The following is a 19,197-nucleotide window of genomic DNA, read 5'->3' on the forward strand; positions in this document are numbered from 1 at the left end:
CACACACATTAATAGCATGAATAATTTCAAGACTATATCTCCACTACTTTAAAAAAGATAAACTATGTGGAATCTAGACATGCTTATTAGCTTAACTTTGGCCTACTTCTTTTTGTTGTTGTTGTTATAGCTATAGCTTTAAAACTATAATTTATTTCATATTTAAGAAGAGTAAATAAAAGTAAGATATACTTGTGGTCTGGTTCTGCATACAAGAATGGGTAACAGTCTCGTTCTGGTTCCTGCAATAAATTCAATTGGAAATTTATTCTGTAGGTGGACAGCATAATACTTTGTCTTTGACTAACCTTCTCCATTGTTCCACCGTAATATTCATATGAGTAGTATCAGTACCCAGAGAACTAGTCCAAGGATGAAAGTTATCCAGTCTTCAGTTGACAAAGCCATTCCAATAGTGAGCAGTGAATATCTTAATGTAGAGAGAGGGATGAATTCATGGTGCCACATCAAGAAATTCCTGAGACACCTGAGTGGGTCAGTCGGTTAAGCAGCTGACTCTTGATTTCAGCTTAGATCATGATCTCATGGTTCATGAGTTTGAGCCCCACATTGGCCTCCATGCTGATTGCGCAAGGCCAGCTTGGGATTCTCTCTCTCTCCCTCTCTCTGCCTCTGTCTGAATGAATGAATGAATGAATGAATAGATAAGTAAATAAATTAACTAACTTAAAAAATTCTCTGCATACCAAATCTCTTATAACATGGTAGAAGCATGTGGGATCCCAGGTATGGTAGATTTTTGCTGGTATAAAAAGAGGTTTTCAAGTAAAGATTCAGAAACAGTTTGATGAGCAAGTATCCTATTATAAGAAAACAGCTCTTAGGCAAAGAATTAGAAGGCATTTCAAGAAACAGACAAGATAACTTTTAACTGTCAGAAACCACCTATTTCTTCAGAGAAAAAATGAAACAGCCACCTCACTTTGGCCTATTTCTTTCTTTCCTTCTTCTGATGGTCTCTCCATGACGACAGTTTTTTTGTTTTTAAAACGTTTATTCTGGTTTGAGAGACAGAGAGCAACAGAGAATGAGCAGGGGAAGAGCAGAGAGAAGGAGACACAGGATCTGAAGGAGGCTTCAGGCTCTGAGCTGTCAGCACAGAGCCCGATGCAGGGCTGGAACCCACAAGCCATGAGATCGTGGCCCGAGCCAAAGTCAGACGCTTAACTGACTGAGCCACCCAGGTGCCCCCATGACGACAGTTTTTTAGTTAATTTCTTAGTAGTCCTTCTTTTTATTCCAGCAACCCTGAGGTTGCTAATTTCTCGTGCTCAGTTCCAAGACTGTGCAGTGGAGAGTAGGACAGAGCAGCAGTAGGCATCGGGAACCAGGCACAACTTGGAAAAATTTAAATGAAGCAAAACTTGGCTGATGTCATGAATGGTGAAAACTTTCTTGCTTTGGTTTACACCTGCCAACTAAAAGCCATCCAGCAAAGATAAAGAGAAGGAAAAGAGGTACAATGTCTTGCCCTATGTCTTTGAAATGTGGGCTCCCAGCTAGGACTCTTAGCTATGATTCATCATGTCCTGGACTCACCCTACTAACCGAATAATTCATCATTTTGTTTTGTTTTGTTTTTTCTTTATTTAAATATGGATTCCTTAATTCTGAGCTCCTGAGGTCTTATACCTTCTCAAATATCTAACAGTGCACTCTGCTTCTTGGGTCAATAGGAGTCTTAGACCTAGGGGTGCCTCCTCTCTCTGGCCAGACCAGACCCTCGTTCTCTTATTGTTATGAAAATAATAGGGACTCCCAAGAAACAGATGAGTGAAAGTGTTTCACTTGCCCTTCATTCATTATCAAATTACCCAAGCATCTAGATCTACCCAACAGTGGCAATCTTCAACCTTCTAAATGCTTCTGGGCCTCAACCTGAGCCTGCTTCTTCCATGAAGTAGGGCAGTCAATAGAGATGCCCTGATCTTGCCCAAATAGGAGGACTTAGAGTAGAGGAAACTTGTTCTTACCTCCTTCTTACTTTCCATGGGATAGAAGTTGTGCATCTATTGTTTCTCTGTATTATAGAAACAGAAAAGGAAGAGATAAGAATGACTTTTAATCAAAGAGGACTTGTATCAGAGAATTGGCATGTTTTCCTTTTTATCAAAAGATACACCTGTCTTTTGAGAGGAGCACAGGAGCCTTGCCATTTTCCTTAAAGGCAGCAATTGGCAAAAGCTGCTGATCATTAATTCCATTTACTTCCTTTGAGAGGAAAAACATCTGCACAACCTAAATAACATTACAACCCCAAATGGAGGAATTTTCCCCAGGTCCATGACACTACCACTGTATTTTCTTTTTTCTCTTTCTTTCTTTTTTCTTTTTTTTTTTTCGCTTTGTCTTTTGTCTTAAAAAATAAAACCAACATATTTTGAATTAGCTTCAAAGGAAATAAAAGATGTTTACCTACCTCTTAACACACTGAAGAATGTGTGCTAAGACTTGCAGTAATAGGTGATTAATCTTTGAACACTTACCTAGTAAACAACATTTTTGGTTACATACTGCAGATTTGCCAAGAGTAGGTAACTTAAAATAATGAAGAAAAAAATCCAAGTTGATGGTTCTGTGTTGCCAAATAATCAAAGCTATGAAGAGCTAGAAAGAAATGAATTCTGACACTACTGTATTATTTCCACAATAATGGAGAGGACAAGGAACCAACTTTGTCTATAGTTATCTTTGACAATCTTCATTAATCTTTAAGATTCTTTACCCTTATTTACTAAGAAACTGGATTCACTCACAAGTCTATAAATATTGGCAGCAAAATTAATTGGACTCCAGGTAACCTAATCCATCTTCCTTCTCTGATGTCAGTAGAACTGAGAAGGAAGAGGTGTTTTCCTGGTGTGATATTATAGATGTGGATGGGTTTCCATATATTTGAAAAGAGAGATGTCCTGAAGGGATTGCAAAGGCTGGGAAGCAACTGGGACAAGTGTTCATTTGGCAGTGTCCAGAATGTTGTGGAGGAGGAAGCACTGGGCAACAGCCCAGCCCACTGGTGTTCCAGGATTTTGAAGCACTGGAACCAGGTCTCTCTTTTGTTCATTGGCAGAAACCAGTGGTCACTGGCAGCCCAGCTGGTTGCTAAGAGTCCACAGAATGAGTGTCTTAGAGATTTGAAGTTGAGAGAAGAAGAGGGAGCCAACAGGTAGGAGTAGCATTGTTAGTATGAACTTAACTCTTTCCTGTCAGAATCACATCAGTGGCAAATAGCTAGAGTCCCCCTTATATGTCTTAACAAAGAGCATTCTATTTGATGGTCTCAAAAATTCCTAAATGGCCTCTTCTGAAAATACCCATAAAATTAGTGTAATGGAAGGGAGAAATACTAATTAAGTGAAAGGAATACCTTTCTGGTTTCTGTTACTAAAAGAGTATGAGATGGAAAATATACAAGTAAAAACCTATATTACATTTCTGGCCATCAAAAATCCTTTGTACCTGATAATCCTCCTGGTATTGAAACATTTAGGCTGAAGAAGAAATAAACAGGCTGAGAAAGAAAACAGGCTGAAGAAGAAAAATAGGCTGAGAAAGCTGTGAGAGAGACACCTTATTATGAAGGTCAAGTGTCCAATCAAGAAGACATGACTTTCAAATAAACACTAATCTTTTTTTAATTTTTCTGAACCGCTCTGTATTTCAGTGCTTTTGTATTCAATGTTGGTACAAGAAACACATGTGTTTGTTTTTTCCTGACAGTAAAACCAGATTCCGATGGATTCAGGAGAGCAGCTCACAGAAGAACGTGCCTCCCTTTGGTTTGGATGGAGTGTACATATCTGAGCCTTGTCCCAGCTACTGCAGTGGCCATGGGGACTGTGTTTCAGGGGTGTGTTTCTGTGACCTGGGCTACACCGGTAAGGCCACAGACATGCATCTGGTGGTTTGTTTGTAAAATATTAATCTCTGGTTACTGTATGCCATGTTACTTCTTCCAAGGAAACAGATTCTGAGATGATTCTTCTTTAAGTCCTAATTGTAGGAATTTGCCACCCAGGCCCTTGAAGTGCTAAGATATTCTGTAGTTTTGAGCTGCCTAAGGAAAAAAACCATGGTAATGCCAATTTCACTCCCTAAAGGAGATTTATTTATTAGTAAACTGATAGTAGTTAACATTGCTTTAGGCTCTGCTTTATGAGGCACTATAGTAAGTGCTTTTCATTTCATCTCACTGAATTCTAACAAAAACCCTATGCCATTGTACATACTATTATTGTCCTTGTTTATATTTGAGGAAACCAAGACAGAAAGGCTTAGTATCTCTCCCGAGGTCACCCAGCTAGGAATTGCTGTAGCTAGGCTTCAAACTCTAGCAAGTCATTCTCTAGAACTCAAACCTAAGCTCTTCCTTGACCACTTGGCTTCAAGGGGCTCTCTGTGTTCTTTACATTGCTTTTTATACGGCATGTAATTTTATACATGCAAAGTAAAAATCAGTGTAAGAAATGATAAATCCAGGGCTGCCAAAAGAGGACTTTACAAGAGAAATATTTCTGACCATGGTCACCGTTGGCTGTTGCTACAAGGAAAAATAAAAAGGGAGCTGAGATTAAAGAGTAAAATTGGAGAAAATGTTACAAGCTTCAAAAATATTTTTGTAGAGTTTTTCCTGGAGGCAACTTCAAAAGGATTCCTCCCAGATTTTCAGTGCTCTGCCCTTCTTCTGGCGCATGACCAAAGATGAACATATGTTGTTGCAGGCCTGCTGTGGAGTGCCTAGCCACTCCTGGTTTCAAGGGTGTGTTTTTTTTAATCTGAGATTAACTCTCCTTATTGATCCTCTGATAGAAGGACAGCAAAGGAACACATTTTATTGTGGACAAAATCTATTTGTCAGTTTGCACAAATCCTCTGAGTAGCAAGAACCATGGAAATGTGTGGTTCCCAGTGTCTCTCTACTAAGGAATAAAAAATGATAGAGGTGGAATAGTGTTTTGTAATGATAGTAGTGATGGCTGTACTTCAGACAGACAATTGTGAGATACAGATTTCCATGTGGCTTCTTTCCCCTAACACCTGTGGAAATGCTTCTTTAGCCCGGGCTCTGAATGTACCTTCTAATGTTTCATGATTTCAACAAAGCCTCTCTCCTGTGTATTTCTTTTCTTGGAAGCTGCACAAGGAACCTGTGTGTCTAATGTCCCTAATCACAGTGAGATGTTCGATAGGTTTGAGGGGAAGCTCAGCCCTCTGTGGTATAAGATAACTGGAGGCCAGGTTGGAACTGGCTGTGGAACACTGAATGATGGCAAATCTCTCTACTTCAATGGCCCCGGGAAAAGGGAAGCAAGGACTGTCCCTCTGGACACCAGGAGTATCAGGTGAATAGTTTATTGGTACACTTCTCCATGAAGATTTACCATGCCTTGTGGTCAAACCTAAAACACTCTGTTATCCTATTGAGGACTTACATAATAAGGTTTCTCTATATATATTTTGATATTTAAAAATGAAGTATAACTTCAACTCCATAATAAAATAGTTTCTGCAAAATGTATACCACAATTCATTAACCAGCCTACAGACATCACCAAAGTCTGTGTGTCTAATGTATGTCAGCTGGTATGTCAGCTGGTCAGTTGGTTGTCTAAAGTTCATTGTTACTATGAAGACTATTTGATATTATTTTCATATATGCCAGGTGAAACAAGGATTTTTTTTCAACTTTAAATTCTGTGTCTGAAAATGATACATTCCGTTTATCGAAGTGTATTTGCATTCACTTATTAAAAACTGTCCCAGGGGCACCTGACCGGCTCAGTCGGTAGAGCATCCGACTCTTGATCTCAGGTTGTGAGGTCAAGCCCCATATTGGGTGTGGAGCCCTCTAAAAATAATAATAATAATAAAATAAAAATAAAAACTGCTCCTGAAATTTAAAATACCTACACTGACACCTACTGGTAAAATAAAGAACTGCTTAGTTTTAAGGTCAAATGAAATAGTAGCACACCTAAAATAAAACTGTGCTTTTTGTATTATCAATTAAATTATTTGAGAATCGGAAGAAGGGAAGCAGAAGAAATATTTTAAGCTTATAGGCCTTGTCCTCACTAAAATCTGGGGTTCTGTGTCACGTTTTTTCTGCCTTCAGTCTCATTCCCTTTCCTTCTAAGTTGTCACTTAGGGCTCCTGTCATGTAGGCCCTCTCTGTTGGTTTACTATGGATGGAGGGCTAATTTACATCACACTGAGTGAGTGTCAGCTGTGAAAAATTAAACCATCCAAGTCTAAGTCAGCAATATAAGTAATTATGTGGCCCTAAACGAATGCAGCATTTGGCTTCTTAATGTTAGTTTTTTCTTCATCCTGAATTTCCAAGAATAGTATGATCTCAATCTAAGGAATGACCGTTTCAGTGATTTCACTAAATTATGCCGGACTGTCAGAATGAAGTAAAGTTCAACTGTTTCCTTTTGTTTAAATCATTGTTGCAGAATAAAATTAATGGTTGTTAGGAAACTTTTTAAAATGCTTATAGAATTAACTTGCTACATAATCTATGCAGCTTCTGATTTTCATATGCCCTTTGTGTTTAAAAGTAACATTTCAGAATTACAGAATTTTTTTTTAAATTTTCTGTGTCAAAACACAGAAGGTTAAATCTCTTCTGAACTTACCTATTTATGAATAAACTGAAGTTTGGGTTTTGGGGGTTTTTTTCACCAGACTCGTTCAGTTTTATATACAAATTGGAAGCAAAACTTCAGGGATTACCTGCATCAAACCAAGAGCTAGAAATGAAGGTAAGTTGCTATATCTCTATAGAAATTATAGTTACTATTGGCACATTAGTGTTTTTTCTTCCCAAAGTTTGGCCAGGATTTTGCAAACTGAGACACTTTCTTTCTCTTCTCTTTTCCATCATTAAATGGGTAGCTGCATGGAGCCATGATGTCTTAGGTTCCTCATCTAGATCCTTAAGCCTGAAAAGCTCATGGATCCTATCAGAGTCTATTTGTTTTAAGGAATGCAATTCTTTTATAACTTTCAATGGGAAGAAAAAGAGACTTTTACATTTAGTGCGGGGCTAGAAGTTTTTGCATAGGGTGTTATTTACTGAATGCAGATCAGACCCTGGCCATAAACATTCTGGGGGTACTAGCATCCTTTGGTAGAAGGAGAAGTTCTTGGTAAGGATAAACATTAACTTTTCCTGAGCACCTGATATATGCAAGGCACTATTCCAAGTGTTTTATCTGTTAATTCATTTAATCTCCATCATACCTCTTTGCCATAGGTACTATTAGTCCAATTTTACAGATAGAGAAACTGAGACACAAGCAGGTCAAGCAACTTACCCAAGATCATGCAGTCAGTAAGTGAATGAGCAGGGATTCAAACCACTGATGCACATTCCAGAATGGATGCCTTAGCCTCCTGCATACTGCTTCTCTCCTTGCCCAGAACTCCACTTCTCTAGGCATCCATACCATCTCCTGCCTCAGTGGTTCAGTTCTGAAAAAAATGCAAAAGGCCTGTAACATATATAAGTGGCCTCCAGGAGCTCTGCGAGTAGGATGGGATCCTTACGGAACCCAAATATGAGTTTCCCTAATACAAAATCTGTGGGCTTCTCAGAAGGGTCCTCCTACAAACCTTGATCTCATGAAAGGCACATAAAGAGTTTTGTAGTATGTAAGTTTATTATCTCAGGCATGACTGTATAAAACATATTGGCTTAGGGCGCCTGGGTGGCTCAGTCAGTTGAGCATCCGACTTCGGCTCAGGTCATGATCTCGTGGTTTGTGAGTTCAAGCCCTGCATTGGGCTCTGTGCTGACAGCCTGGAGCCTGCTTCGGATTCTGTGTCTCCTTCTCTCTCTGCCCCTTTCCCACTCATGCTCTGTCTCTCTCTGTCTCTCAAAAATGAATAAATGTTAAAAAAAAATAACAAAATAAAAAACATATTGGCTTAAACTGTACTGTGAGTCCATGGAGCTAGTGATAGCTCTAATGGTCAATCCTAAATGTCCTTGGCCATGTCATCACTAACTGAGACGTTTCATGACTTTTTCTGAGTATCTCAGTACTTTTAGTCTAGTAATTATCCAGATTGTATATTTACTGAAACATCTGTAGATGTTTCTGTAAAAGTTTCTGTAGAGGTAAAAGTTTCTTTAAAAGTTTAGAACGTTTTACAGACCATTTTGCATTCCCTAATCTCTTCAACAAAGATTTATTCAAGAATCTGCTCTAAGCCACGCCCATTCTAGGCTGTGGATACAGTGTCTCCAATCATGTGACACGTTATTCAAGATGTGCTAGGTTATGGTGCAATAAGGAACAACCCTTTAAATCTCAGTGGGTTAAAACAGTAAGATTTCTCCTTAGTGCTACATTTTCATTGAGGCTCATCTGAGGTCCTCATTCCAGCATGCAGGACAAGCTGCTGCTGGATAGATTCTAGGTGTTGCCAACCATGTGGCAGAGAGAAAGACAGTGTGGTGAAGGGGACCCCAAGTCCAAACCACCAAGTGCCAGAAGCGGAAGAAGCCCTGACCAGAGCAGACAAAAGCCCCATCCGTAGGGGCACTTCCATTTTAGTGAGAAGAATCAGAAAATAGACAATAAAGAAAAGAAATAAGCAAGATGTTAAATTGACAGGCTGGATAGAAATAAATCACCTGAAGAGATGGCCAGTTGTTGATGGGGAGATTTGATTTAGATAGAGTGATCTGGGAGGGGGCTCACTGAGGAAGTGACATTTAAACTGAAATCTAAAGGATGAAAAGGAGGCAGCACAGGATCAGCTCAGGGCAAGTTTTCCAAGTCAGAAGAAACAGCAAAGGCCAGTAGAAAAGAATTCTGATGTTGGAGAACAGAAAGAAGGCTAGTGTGGGGGTGACTGGGTGTCTCAGTTGAACATCCGATTTTGGCTCAGGTCATAATCTCATGGTTCATGAGTTTGAGCCCACGTTGGGCTCCCTGCTGTCAGCATAGAGCTCGCTTCAGATCCTCTGTCCCCCACTCTCTCTACCCCTCCTCCACTTGTGCACGCTCTGTCAAAAATAAATAAAACATTAAAAAAATAGTTTAAGAGGAAGAAAGAAAGGGAGGGAGGGAGGGAAGGAGGGAGGGAGGGAGGGAGGGAGGGAGGGAGGGAGAAAGAGATGAAGGAAGGAAGGAAGGAAGGAAGGAAGGAAGGAAGGAAGGAAGAAAGGAAGGAAGAAGGAAGGAAGGAAGGAAGGAAGGAAGGAAGGAAGGAAGGAAGGAAGAAGGAAGGAAGGAAGGAAGGAAGGAAGGAAGGAAGGAAGGTAGAAGGAAGGAAGGAAGGAAGGAAGGAAGGAAGGAAGGAAGGAAAGAAGGAAGGAGGAGGCTAGTGTGGCTTGGAACTCCTGGAGATGAGGGGCAGAAGTCCCGTTGTGCAGAGAGCCTTGCTAGCCACGGTAAGGAGATGGGGTCTGAATCCATACATCTTGGACACCAGCTGAGGGCTCTTAGCCCAGGCAACGACATAATCTTATGTAAATTTTTACAAGATCGCCCTACAGAAATAACAAGTAGTTCAAAACACGTGACTATTTATGGAACACGTTCTCTGCCCCCGGGGCACAGGCAGGAGCTTTGAGGGCTACAGAGGAAGACAGGGTCCTGTCCTCAAGACCTTATTTCCTGATTGGAGAGGTAGAGCTTTTTAACATTTTCTTTAATCTTGGTAATAAAATTACTGTAAAATACTTGGTGGTTGGAACAGTGTAGCAATTGTGTGTATGACTCTTCTGAAAATCACAGATCCGTATCCCTATGTGTATATGAACTTTAAAGAAGAGAACTGACCAGAGTATTCTGGGAAGCATCCGCTTGTCATAGACATGAAAGTTCTGCTCTACACTTAGCCTCTGACCACGAGTGCTGTTGCCTCAGGGCAGATTCCCTTAAGATCCTTTTAGCAACAAGCAACTTTTCTCAACTTGCTCTTGAGCCATTTTCTTAAACTCATTGCTAGCCTTGTAATTGACACCCCACAGGCGTTTCTAGGCCTTGTCTTGAAAACGGGTTGTTAAAATGTAAATCTGCCTAAATCCTTGAACAAATCTCTTCCAGTTGATGAAAGTAAAGATTTTTTACTTACTCAAGCTGAAGCATTAATTTACATATTTGGAATTAAAATCAAAATTAGGCTATTTTCAATAAGACTGGGCAGAACGCAGATGGAGTTGTAATTTAAAAAGAGAAATGTTGTACACGCCGAAAACACTCAGTAGATGAGCTAAAATGGCTTGGTTTTTTTTTCAGATGTGCCATGTGTCAGATGACACAGCTAATGGGGCTCAACAATTTACATAAAGTGTAGATACTGCTGTTTCCCTTTCTTGCATTCCTTCATTCTTTCATACTTCTCTGGAAGGCACTCCTTTATTGTCCTTTGGGATTGGGCCCTAATCCTAGACTTTCTTGTGACCCTCCTAAAAAAGCAAATGAGGAGAAGGATTGTAAGCAGAAACCAAATGGAATATGGACCCCTTGAGTCATGCTTCTCATTGATACCTGAATCCTCTAGGAAGCTTCAAAATGTAGGTTCTGATTCAGCAGAACTGGGTTGATATAAATTTCTCCAAGACTGAGTGGCTTAGAGCAACAAGCATTAGTTATCCTCTCATTTCTGTGAGTTGGGAATTCAGGAACAGCTTAGCTGGGTGGCTCTGGCTCAGGATCTTCCATAAAGTTGCATACAAGATAAAAGCCAGGAGGGGGGCAGTCATCTAAAGACCCAACCAGGGTTGGAGGATCTATTTCCAAGATGCTCATTTACATGGCTGTTTGGCAAGCGGCCTCAGTTTCTCACTGTGTGAACCTGTCCCTTGGCTGTTTGAGTGTCCCCTATTACCCGTCAGCTAGCTTTCCTCAGAGCAAGAGATCCATGAGAGAGCAAGGAAGAAAGCACAATACTTTTTATGGCCTAGTGTCAAAAGTCAGACACTGTCATTCCTACCATATTCTGCTTATCACATGTAAGTTACTAAGTCCAATGGCACACACACACAAAAAAAGGAGAATTAAGCTCCACTCTTTGAAGGGAAGAGTGTCAAAGAATTTGTGGACATGTTTTAAACCACCACAGGTAAAGCCTGTTCCCAGCTGATACAGGTGCTGGTCCTGAGACCATACTTTGAGTAGAGGGTATTAGAAAGGACCAGCCAGTGAGATTTTATTCTCATGATGCTTCCTTTCTGGTACTGTAATCTACCTTCTGAATAGGTCACCACCCCCCCCCCGCCCCAGATAGATGACTGCCTAAATTATTCTCTCTCTCCCTCTCTCTCTCACCTAATTAAATGTAAACCCTGTCAACACAAATTAATAACCACAAGAAAATCTAAATTTTGAAGTGTCCGCTCTTTCACCCAAAATCACATTAAAAGCCAATAGGACATATTTTGAGTAAACATCAAGGGTTAGGGGCTAGAGTTTTGTCAGCCATTCCTCAACTTAACTAGAATAAAGACCAGAAACAGACTACCTGCCATTTTCTTCATGAACTTTAGTTGACTCTCTTCCTCCAATACATGCATCTACAGCCACCCACTGAAGCTCTAACTGCCAATCTAACTACACCTGTATGCATCACGCTCTCTCCCCAAAGATTTCCTCTTCTTTGTGCTATTTTTATGCTCTCATTAAAAATGATGATACCTATTTTAAATATGGTAAGATTAATTTTCCCGAGATTTCTCATTTTTTGCATATTAGTCATTGTTGTTCCTGGCATCATTCCTTGTCAGATGTGGTGACAATAAATCCATGTGCAATCAATTAGCCTTAAAAGGCTTTCTTCTGGTTCTATATTTTATCCTAATAGTTCCTAAAACTTAGTTTTAGTAAACTCTTAGTTGTTCAGCATGATAAAAGGATTAAGAAATTCCTATCAGTCAATAATGTAGAAATTAAAAAGTTATTGTATGTACCATTAATGATTTAAAATTTTCTAGGGCTCCTGGGTGGCTCAGTCCGTTAAGTGTCCAACTCTTGGTTTTGTCTCAGTTCACACAATTCGTGGGTTCAATCCCCACATCGGGCTCTGCATTGACGATGCAGAGCCTACTTGGATTCTCTCTCTCCCTCTCTCTCTCTGCCCCTCCCCAACTCATGCACATGTGTGTGTGCATTCTCTCTCAAAATAAGTAAACTTTAAAACTTTCCAAAAAGATTAAGGTATTACAAAATTAGTATAACAAATACAACTTTACCAACCATAATTTCTATGAATACCCAGAAAGTACTTTGGTATCCCCCATCATAATTAAAAATATGCAGTCTTAGGAACAGTTATGGGATAGACAATTAGATAGATGCAGGAAAGCCATCTGCCCTTTCCATCAATAACGATAGATGGATGGATGGATAGACGGATGGATGGATAGATAGATAGATAGATAGATAGATAGATAGATGCCCTGTTGATTCCTGCCATTTCATCATTAGCAATTTTTTTTTTTTTTTGCATCCAACCTTACCCTTTCCCCATGTCCTCTTTTAAAATAGAAAAGTTTCCAGAAGAGGTAGCAGGGGCAGCACATGTCGTCCGTAACTTTAATGAACAGGTCCATAAATCATGTCACTTTGGCAACAGGTGAAGGGGTGTTGGGTAGATGGGGTGGGTGAAGAGGGGAAGGGTGACCCAGAAAGGAAGACAGAACTAACATTGGAGGGGAGTGAATTTTCTGCTTTGCTATTTAGTAAATGACTTCATTTCAGCTTCAGTAACTAAAGTCTGACAAAGTATGAAGTGCCAGTAAAAGGATCTTTCTGTTGAATAGAATTTCAGATTGGGCCATGCTTACTTACTGTCTCTGCTTCGGCAGAAAAAAACACTACTTGATTTTGTGCCGAGGAGATTGAGATATTTCTTCTGAGTGTATAATAATGATATGAGACTTGGTAATGTTCAGGACAGAATCTAAAATTCAAATACATGATCTGGAGTGGATTTTTACAACCCCCTTACCAACCTACTCATCACCCATACAGAGCTGAGTAGTCTTTAAAAAAGCTTATGGTTTTGTTTTTTGGGTTTTTTTCTCTCTATTTCCTGGGAGTTGGTGCATTAGCAACTGTCAAGGAATTGATGAGCCTTCAGGTCTACTAATTCATTCCTTGGAAGTTAGATGAATGTGCGCTCATTCTATGAGATGCAATTTGAAGTTTCTGCTGCAGTCTTGCCATTTAAAAAATACTGTTCCTTGCCTTTTTTGCCTCTGGGAAAGCTGTCCAAGTAACTGGATTTATGTCTTTTAACTCAGGGCTTGTTGTTCAGTATTCAAATGACAACGGCATACTCTGGCATTTGCTTCGAGAGTTGGACTTCATGTCATTTCTGGAACCACAGATCATTTCCATTGACCTGCCACGGGAGGCGAAGACCTCCGCTACAGCTTTTCGATGGTGGCAACCCCAACACGGCAAGTTACTACTCACCCCACCCTTCCTGGTAGCATTGAGAGCACACAGTTAAAGCTGCATTGTGCTATATGCTTCTTAATTTGCGCTCAGTTTCTAGACAATATGATTTAAAATCACAATCATAAAGGTATTCATATTGCTCTGTAATAAACCTTCTCTAAGTGCCTTTATTCATCTGATTGCAGGCAAGCATTCAGCCCAGTGGGCCTTGGATGATGTCCTTATAGGAATGAATGACAGCTCTCAAACTGGGTTTCAGGACAAATTTGATGGCTCTATAGATTTGCAAGCCAGCTGGTACCGAATACAAGGAGGTCAAGTCGGCATTGACTGTCTCTCTATGGATACTGCTCTGATATTCACTGAAAACATAGGTATATATTTTCACCAGATAAGGGGAGAATATTTAATTAACTAGAGGACTAAATGAACTAAAACCCAAGAGGAGCGTGTCTAATGCAAAACTGTGTACATAACTGCCTGTGCTGGGGGAGACCCTTGGGGACAAAAGGAGTTGGATTGACCTCTACTACAACTCAGTGCATTCAATGGCAGCCTGCGTTAGAACTGTCCTTCATGTGTGATCTAAGGTTTCTTGAAAGCAGAGCAAAACATCTCTATCTGAAGACATTCCCATGTTTCATAATTTGCAGAATTGCAGATGTAAGACTCTTCAAGGTGGTAACGCTTTTCAAATTAGCAGCCTGCCATATGGCCAAGTCTAGGCTAACCCAAATAACAACAGTTAATTGGGAGATAAAAAGTCACTTCAGATAAGACATGGTTTTCATTTGCTATTGAAAGTGTTCATTACAAGCACAGATGCCAAATAAGCAAAGAGAGAACAATTATGTGCTACCATTAAACTCTTCCTTTTTTGTAGGAAAACCTCGTTATGCTGAGACCTGGGACTTCCACGTGTCAGCATCGACCTTCTTGCAGTTTGAAATGAGCATGGGGTGTAGCAAGCCCTTCAGCGACGCCCACAGTGTGCAGCTCCAGTATTCTCTAAACAATGGCAGGGACTGGCATCTCGTCACTGAAGAGTGTGTTCCTCCAACCATTGGCTGTCTGCACTACACAGAAAGTTCCGTTTACACCTCAGAAAGATTCCAGAACTGGAAGCGAATCACTGTCTACCTTCCCCTCGCCACCATGTGAGAATTGTTGTTTGGCTTCATGTCAGAACTTTAGATTCCTGTCACCTAATTTGAAAATAATTGCAATTCTACTTGGCAATTCTATTACTCTCTCATGATAATTATGCGTGGGGTATGCCAGGGGAGGAAAAACAAGTAAAGGTCCAAGGTGCTATGGGTTGAGATTTTTTTTTTTAAATGTAGTGAATGAGTTCCAAAAGTTTTACAGGTCTCAACTTTTCCTTGGGAACATGAAGCCTGCCCACCAGATTGACTTGTAAAAATGGGTTCTGTGCTGCTGTAAAAATAAGTATCTACCCAATAGCCCCAGAGTGATACTTGTTCACGTCAAGCAGTATGTAAAGTCACATACATATGGAAGAGTACCCTTAGTTTCTTTATTTTCATTCTCAATACCACAGTAGGAATAAAAAATTGGTTTCTTTGGAACACTCTTATTGTTTTTTATCTTTCTTCCCCTCCCTGGCATATTTCAGATCACTGTCAGGAGTTGTATGAGGGCTGACAGCAGGCTTCCACTTTGGGGGTTTAGGCATTTGGGTGATTTGGGGATCTTTCTAGGAACCAGTGTGCACTGTGGTGGCTGGTTAGAGATTGTGCCATCCTGGGACTGCTTCCCTTGGATTCCTGCCTCTCCCCGCCACTACTACATTCTGAATGACAGGCAAGTTGGCCTCTGCAGGCTGCATTTGCCAGCTTCCTGCATCGGCTGGCTTCCTGATAGATGTAATGGCAGACACTGGCAGGATAATCAGAGCAGAAAGAGAGATAAACCAGGACATTCCTCCCCCTTCCCTTTCTGTGTCAAGTGCATCTTGGCCAACTTCAGTGGCTCCAGCTCCCTGGAGATAGCCCTCCATGTAACCCTGGCCTCTGGGCACCAGCAACCATGTCTGCTCCCTCTGCCCCTCCAGCTTGGACTGGTAGTGGCCTCCTGACTTTGCTCAACTCTGATTTCCTCACCCACCCCTGTTGGCTTCTCAGCTCTGTCACTAACTATGCCTCCAGTTCCCTGTGTTAAATTCTCTCTATATCAAATACTTATAGTGGTTTCCATTTAGCTGATTCAATTCTGATTCAGAGATGCACAACCAAGTGGCAGGAAAAAAATTCAGGAAACCAAAGAATTTCATTGTTTAACCTAAAATGGTTTCCTCTGGATCCTCAGAGCTTTAACAAGTGCTTACCTGTAACTCATTTATTCACTTTATTTTTATTCCACAAACATTTATTGAATATCTGTTATGTTTTAGAACACTGATACAGAATGAATAAGCCGACGCCAGGATCCAAATATATTATTTAGGATAACATACATCTAAGCAGTTGTTTATGATATAAAATGGTGACCATGATAATAGGGATTTTATTGAAACACAGTGGGGTACTACCTAAGTGAGTTTTGGGGGAGTTGAGAGAGATTCCTGGAGGAGCCAGTGTGTGAACTGAATAAGCAAGTAGAGCTTGTCCAGGTGAAAAGGGTTCGTGGAAAGCCATTTATGCTTTGTAAGCCAAAACAAAATCCCAAAGACCAGAAAAAGCTTGAGCTGATGGGGAAATTCAAGGATTCGGGATTGCTGGAGTATAATTATGAGGCAAGAAACAGGGAAAGATAAAACAAGGGAAGAGGTCAGATGATGAAGGGGCCACGTATATGGGCCTAAGCCAGTTGGCCTTGACATTGTTCAAGCCACCATGCTGGCAGCCATGTTGCATTGAGGGAGTACTTGTGTAGGGGAAACAATAGCCCTTAAAATGTTACTATTGAAATTGTTCTTCAAGTAGACTGTGTTCCCCATTCCAAATAACTAACAAAATTCTGTGCGATCTGTTCCTAAATGAGGGTCTGTGACTGCTGTTTGTTAAAGCTTCATATCTTTCTAGATAAGGTGATCTTCTGACAGTCTATTCCAAGTTGCGTATTGCAAATATAAAAGAAAATACGGGAACGCCTCACATCATTGTCACTCTCAACTTTAGGGATCTAGAACCCCAGGCACCAAAATGGAGGCAGAACATCCACAGGGCTTCCATTTTAGTGTCTCAGAAACCGTTTAGGGACAGTAGAACAGGGACCTCAAGGCAAGAACTTTATGAGATTCCAAGTTTTCTCATGTGTATCATCTTTCATCTCTTTTCCCATCCTGAACGACAGTAAATGCCTGAAAGCAAAAATCAAAATCGGACACGCCGTTCGACCACAGAATAAATCGATAGTTTGAAATAACTTTCCCGTCCCAGGTGCATTCAGAGACACTTGCATGGAAGAAAGGGTGAAATATTTAAAAAACACGTTTTCTTCTACTCTCTTGCTGGTGGGTTCAGCAGGCAAGGGCACCCAGTACTTGGTATGAGAAGGGAGTATTTCGAAGTAAAGGAAATTGGAATGGGGAGGAGGGCTCTTCAAAGTGAAAGGAGAGTTAAAATAAATGTTCTCCTACTGTCAGGGTTGCTTGTCGAACCAAGTGTGTTTTCTTTGGTTAGATCTCCCAGGACCCGGTTCAGGTGGATTCAGTCCAACTACACCATGGGGGCGGACTCCTGGGCTATTGACAATGTTGTGCTGGCTTCAGGGTGCCCCTGGATGTGCTCAGGAAGAGGGATTTGCGATGCTGGACGCTGTGTGTAAGTCAATAAAACTGGCACTTTCTTTCTTTACCCTGCAAAAATAAAAATGGCTTTTGAACTCATGACAAAGAATGCCTTTCCACCACTCCTTTTTTTTCTTAGGTGTGACCGGGGCTTTGGGGGAGCCTACTGTGTGCCCATGGTCCCCCTGCCCTCAATTCTTAAGGATGATTTCAACGGAAACCTACATCCCGACCTTTGGCCTGAAGTGTATGGTGCGGAGAGGGGGAATCTGAATGGCGAAACCATCAAATCTGGAACATCACTCATCTTTAAAGGGGTTAGATAAGATTCTGCTCCTCTACACTGCTACCAGAATTCCTTCCTCACACACTGCTCCACACAAATGCGTTCCTGAATCTTCTCAGATGATGCATAATTTTATACCTAGCTGTTGTCTTCTAGCCCGGACCATGTTTCCTCCTCTGTTCAGCACAATCATTCTTTAGGATTAATTAGGCATAAAATCTTTCCTCTACTTTGATAATCAGACCTCTGTTACTTTCTGCTGGAATTATACACACACACACACACACACACACACACAAATTATGCATATGCAGTTTCTAGAATCTTGACTTCTAGAATGTAGCAGTTTATGTGGTATTGAATATATAACTTGCAGAATTGTAGAAACTGATTTTATAAAAGGTCTTTGCCATTTCCTTTCTTTTTCCCCCCTTTTCCTCCTGTTAATGGAGCCCTTTCATGACTTCAAGAAAGCCAAACTTGTGAGTCAAGTGACCTAGCATTCTCGGACACTGTTAGTATGTTTTTGTATTTCAACCTAGATGTCTGGTGAGAGAGACGTTAAGCAATTATGTGAAGCACTGTACCGGTTGGCACATCTTCCTGTGTGAATATATGCTTTATTGCATCTCCCAGCATGGGGAAATCAGCTGATCTAGATGTGCAAATGAAATCTTTAACAATAATCTGCATGGGTTTCTGTACAACCCTAATGATGAACACCTAATACTTAGAAAATTGGACACTCTGGAACTTTTTCAATTATAGCTGTTAGATACTGCTTATCACCCTTGTTTGAATCCCGAACTCTTTTCAAGCTTGGATGAGAGAGAAAAAACCCTTAGGGGTTTGAGAGATTTATAAGTCCCTAAGAGCTATGAGAGGCCAAAGAAATGGAGGTGGGACCCTTCAGGATGGAAACTACTGTTTTTTCTGTGTGTGTGTGTGTGTGTGTGTGTGTGTGTGTGCATGTTTGTGTGTTTTCAGTCTTGTCTGAGGCATTAGCTCTCATGACCACTGGCTCATTTCCCATCTGTTGTTTGCAACAGGGACAAGACCAAAAAAGTGGAAGCCCTGAGACTTTTCATGATTTAAATATCTTTACCTGATAAATTTTTAAGTAATGGAATTAACCTGGTCCCTAGATTCTATAAAGGAGGAAGACACACGGTGTTTTCTATTTTCCCTTTAGCCATCCAAATGCAAGAGCAGCCAAGCATTATACGTGTTAGACATATTATCTATCAGCCCTGCAAGATGGAGAGAGGGCTCAGCATGTGCCATTCAGTAGCCTGCAGTTTGACCTAGAAAGGCATTCTTTCGTAAAAAAGGAAATGATAGTCCCTCTTTAATGTTTATAGATTCAGGAGCACTATCAGCTATTCAAATAGCTTGTTGGATACCAAAGAACTCCCACATTTAGCCCAAATGGATTAATGAATCCAGAAAAAGGATGAGAAAAGAAACCTATCTATGGGAGCTAGAATATACACAGGAGCAGGGCCTACAAGTTCCATCATGTAATTAATATCAAGGGCCGAACTATAAGCTGATACTGCAAACGTGAAACATACTTTCATGTAGGTCATGCCCACTTTCTACACAGTCTTTCCTACAAGATGCAACGTGAAATGGTCATTTTATGGCTGATCTATATTTGCCCACGGGAACCACTTTATCCTTAAATTCCATAATCAAGGGGGCAGAGTCATCAT

At 40.6% G+C, this 19,197-nt stretch overlaps 1 protein-coding gene across 3 annotated transcripts in view; it reads left to right on the forward strand.

The window, feature by feature from the left end:
* RELN (reelin) overlaps positions 1–19,197 on the forward strand; it is a 525,148-nt gene that overhangs the window by 419,436 nt on the left and 86,515 nt on the right. For all 3 annotated transcript variants that reach the window (XM_019451245.2, XM_019451247.2, XM_053898155.1), the window contains exons 29-36: positions 3,742–3,899; positions 5,156–5,363; positions 6,712–6,788; positions 13,286–13,444; positions 13,631–13,819; positions 14,329–14,602; positions 17,090–17,230; positions 17,336–17,513. In XM_019451245.2, coding sequence (XP_019306790.2) covers positions 3,742–3,899; positions 5,156–5,363; positions 6,712–6,788; positions 13,286–13,444; positions 13,631–13,819; positions 14,329–14,602; positions 17,090–17,230; positions 17,336–17,513 — 1,384 coding nt within the window. The remainder of the gene's footprint in view (positions 1–3,741; positions 3,900–5,155; positions 5,364–6,711; positions 6,789–13,285; positions 13,445–13,630; positions 13,820–14,328; positions 14,603–17,089; positions 17,231–17,335; positions 17,514–19,197) is intronic.

The sequence above is a fragment of the Panthera pardus genome, unplaced genomic scaffold (genome assembly GCF_024362965.1).
Source record: "Panthera pardus isolate Hobbes unplaced genomic scaffold, ASM2436296v1 HiC_scaffold_8, whole genome shotgun sequence".
In the NCBI taxonomy this organism is placed as follows: domain Eukaryota; kingdom Metazoa; phylum Chordata; class Mammalia; order Carnivora; family Felidae; genus Panthera; species Panthera pardus.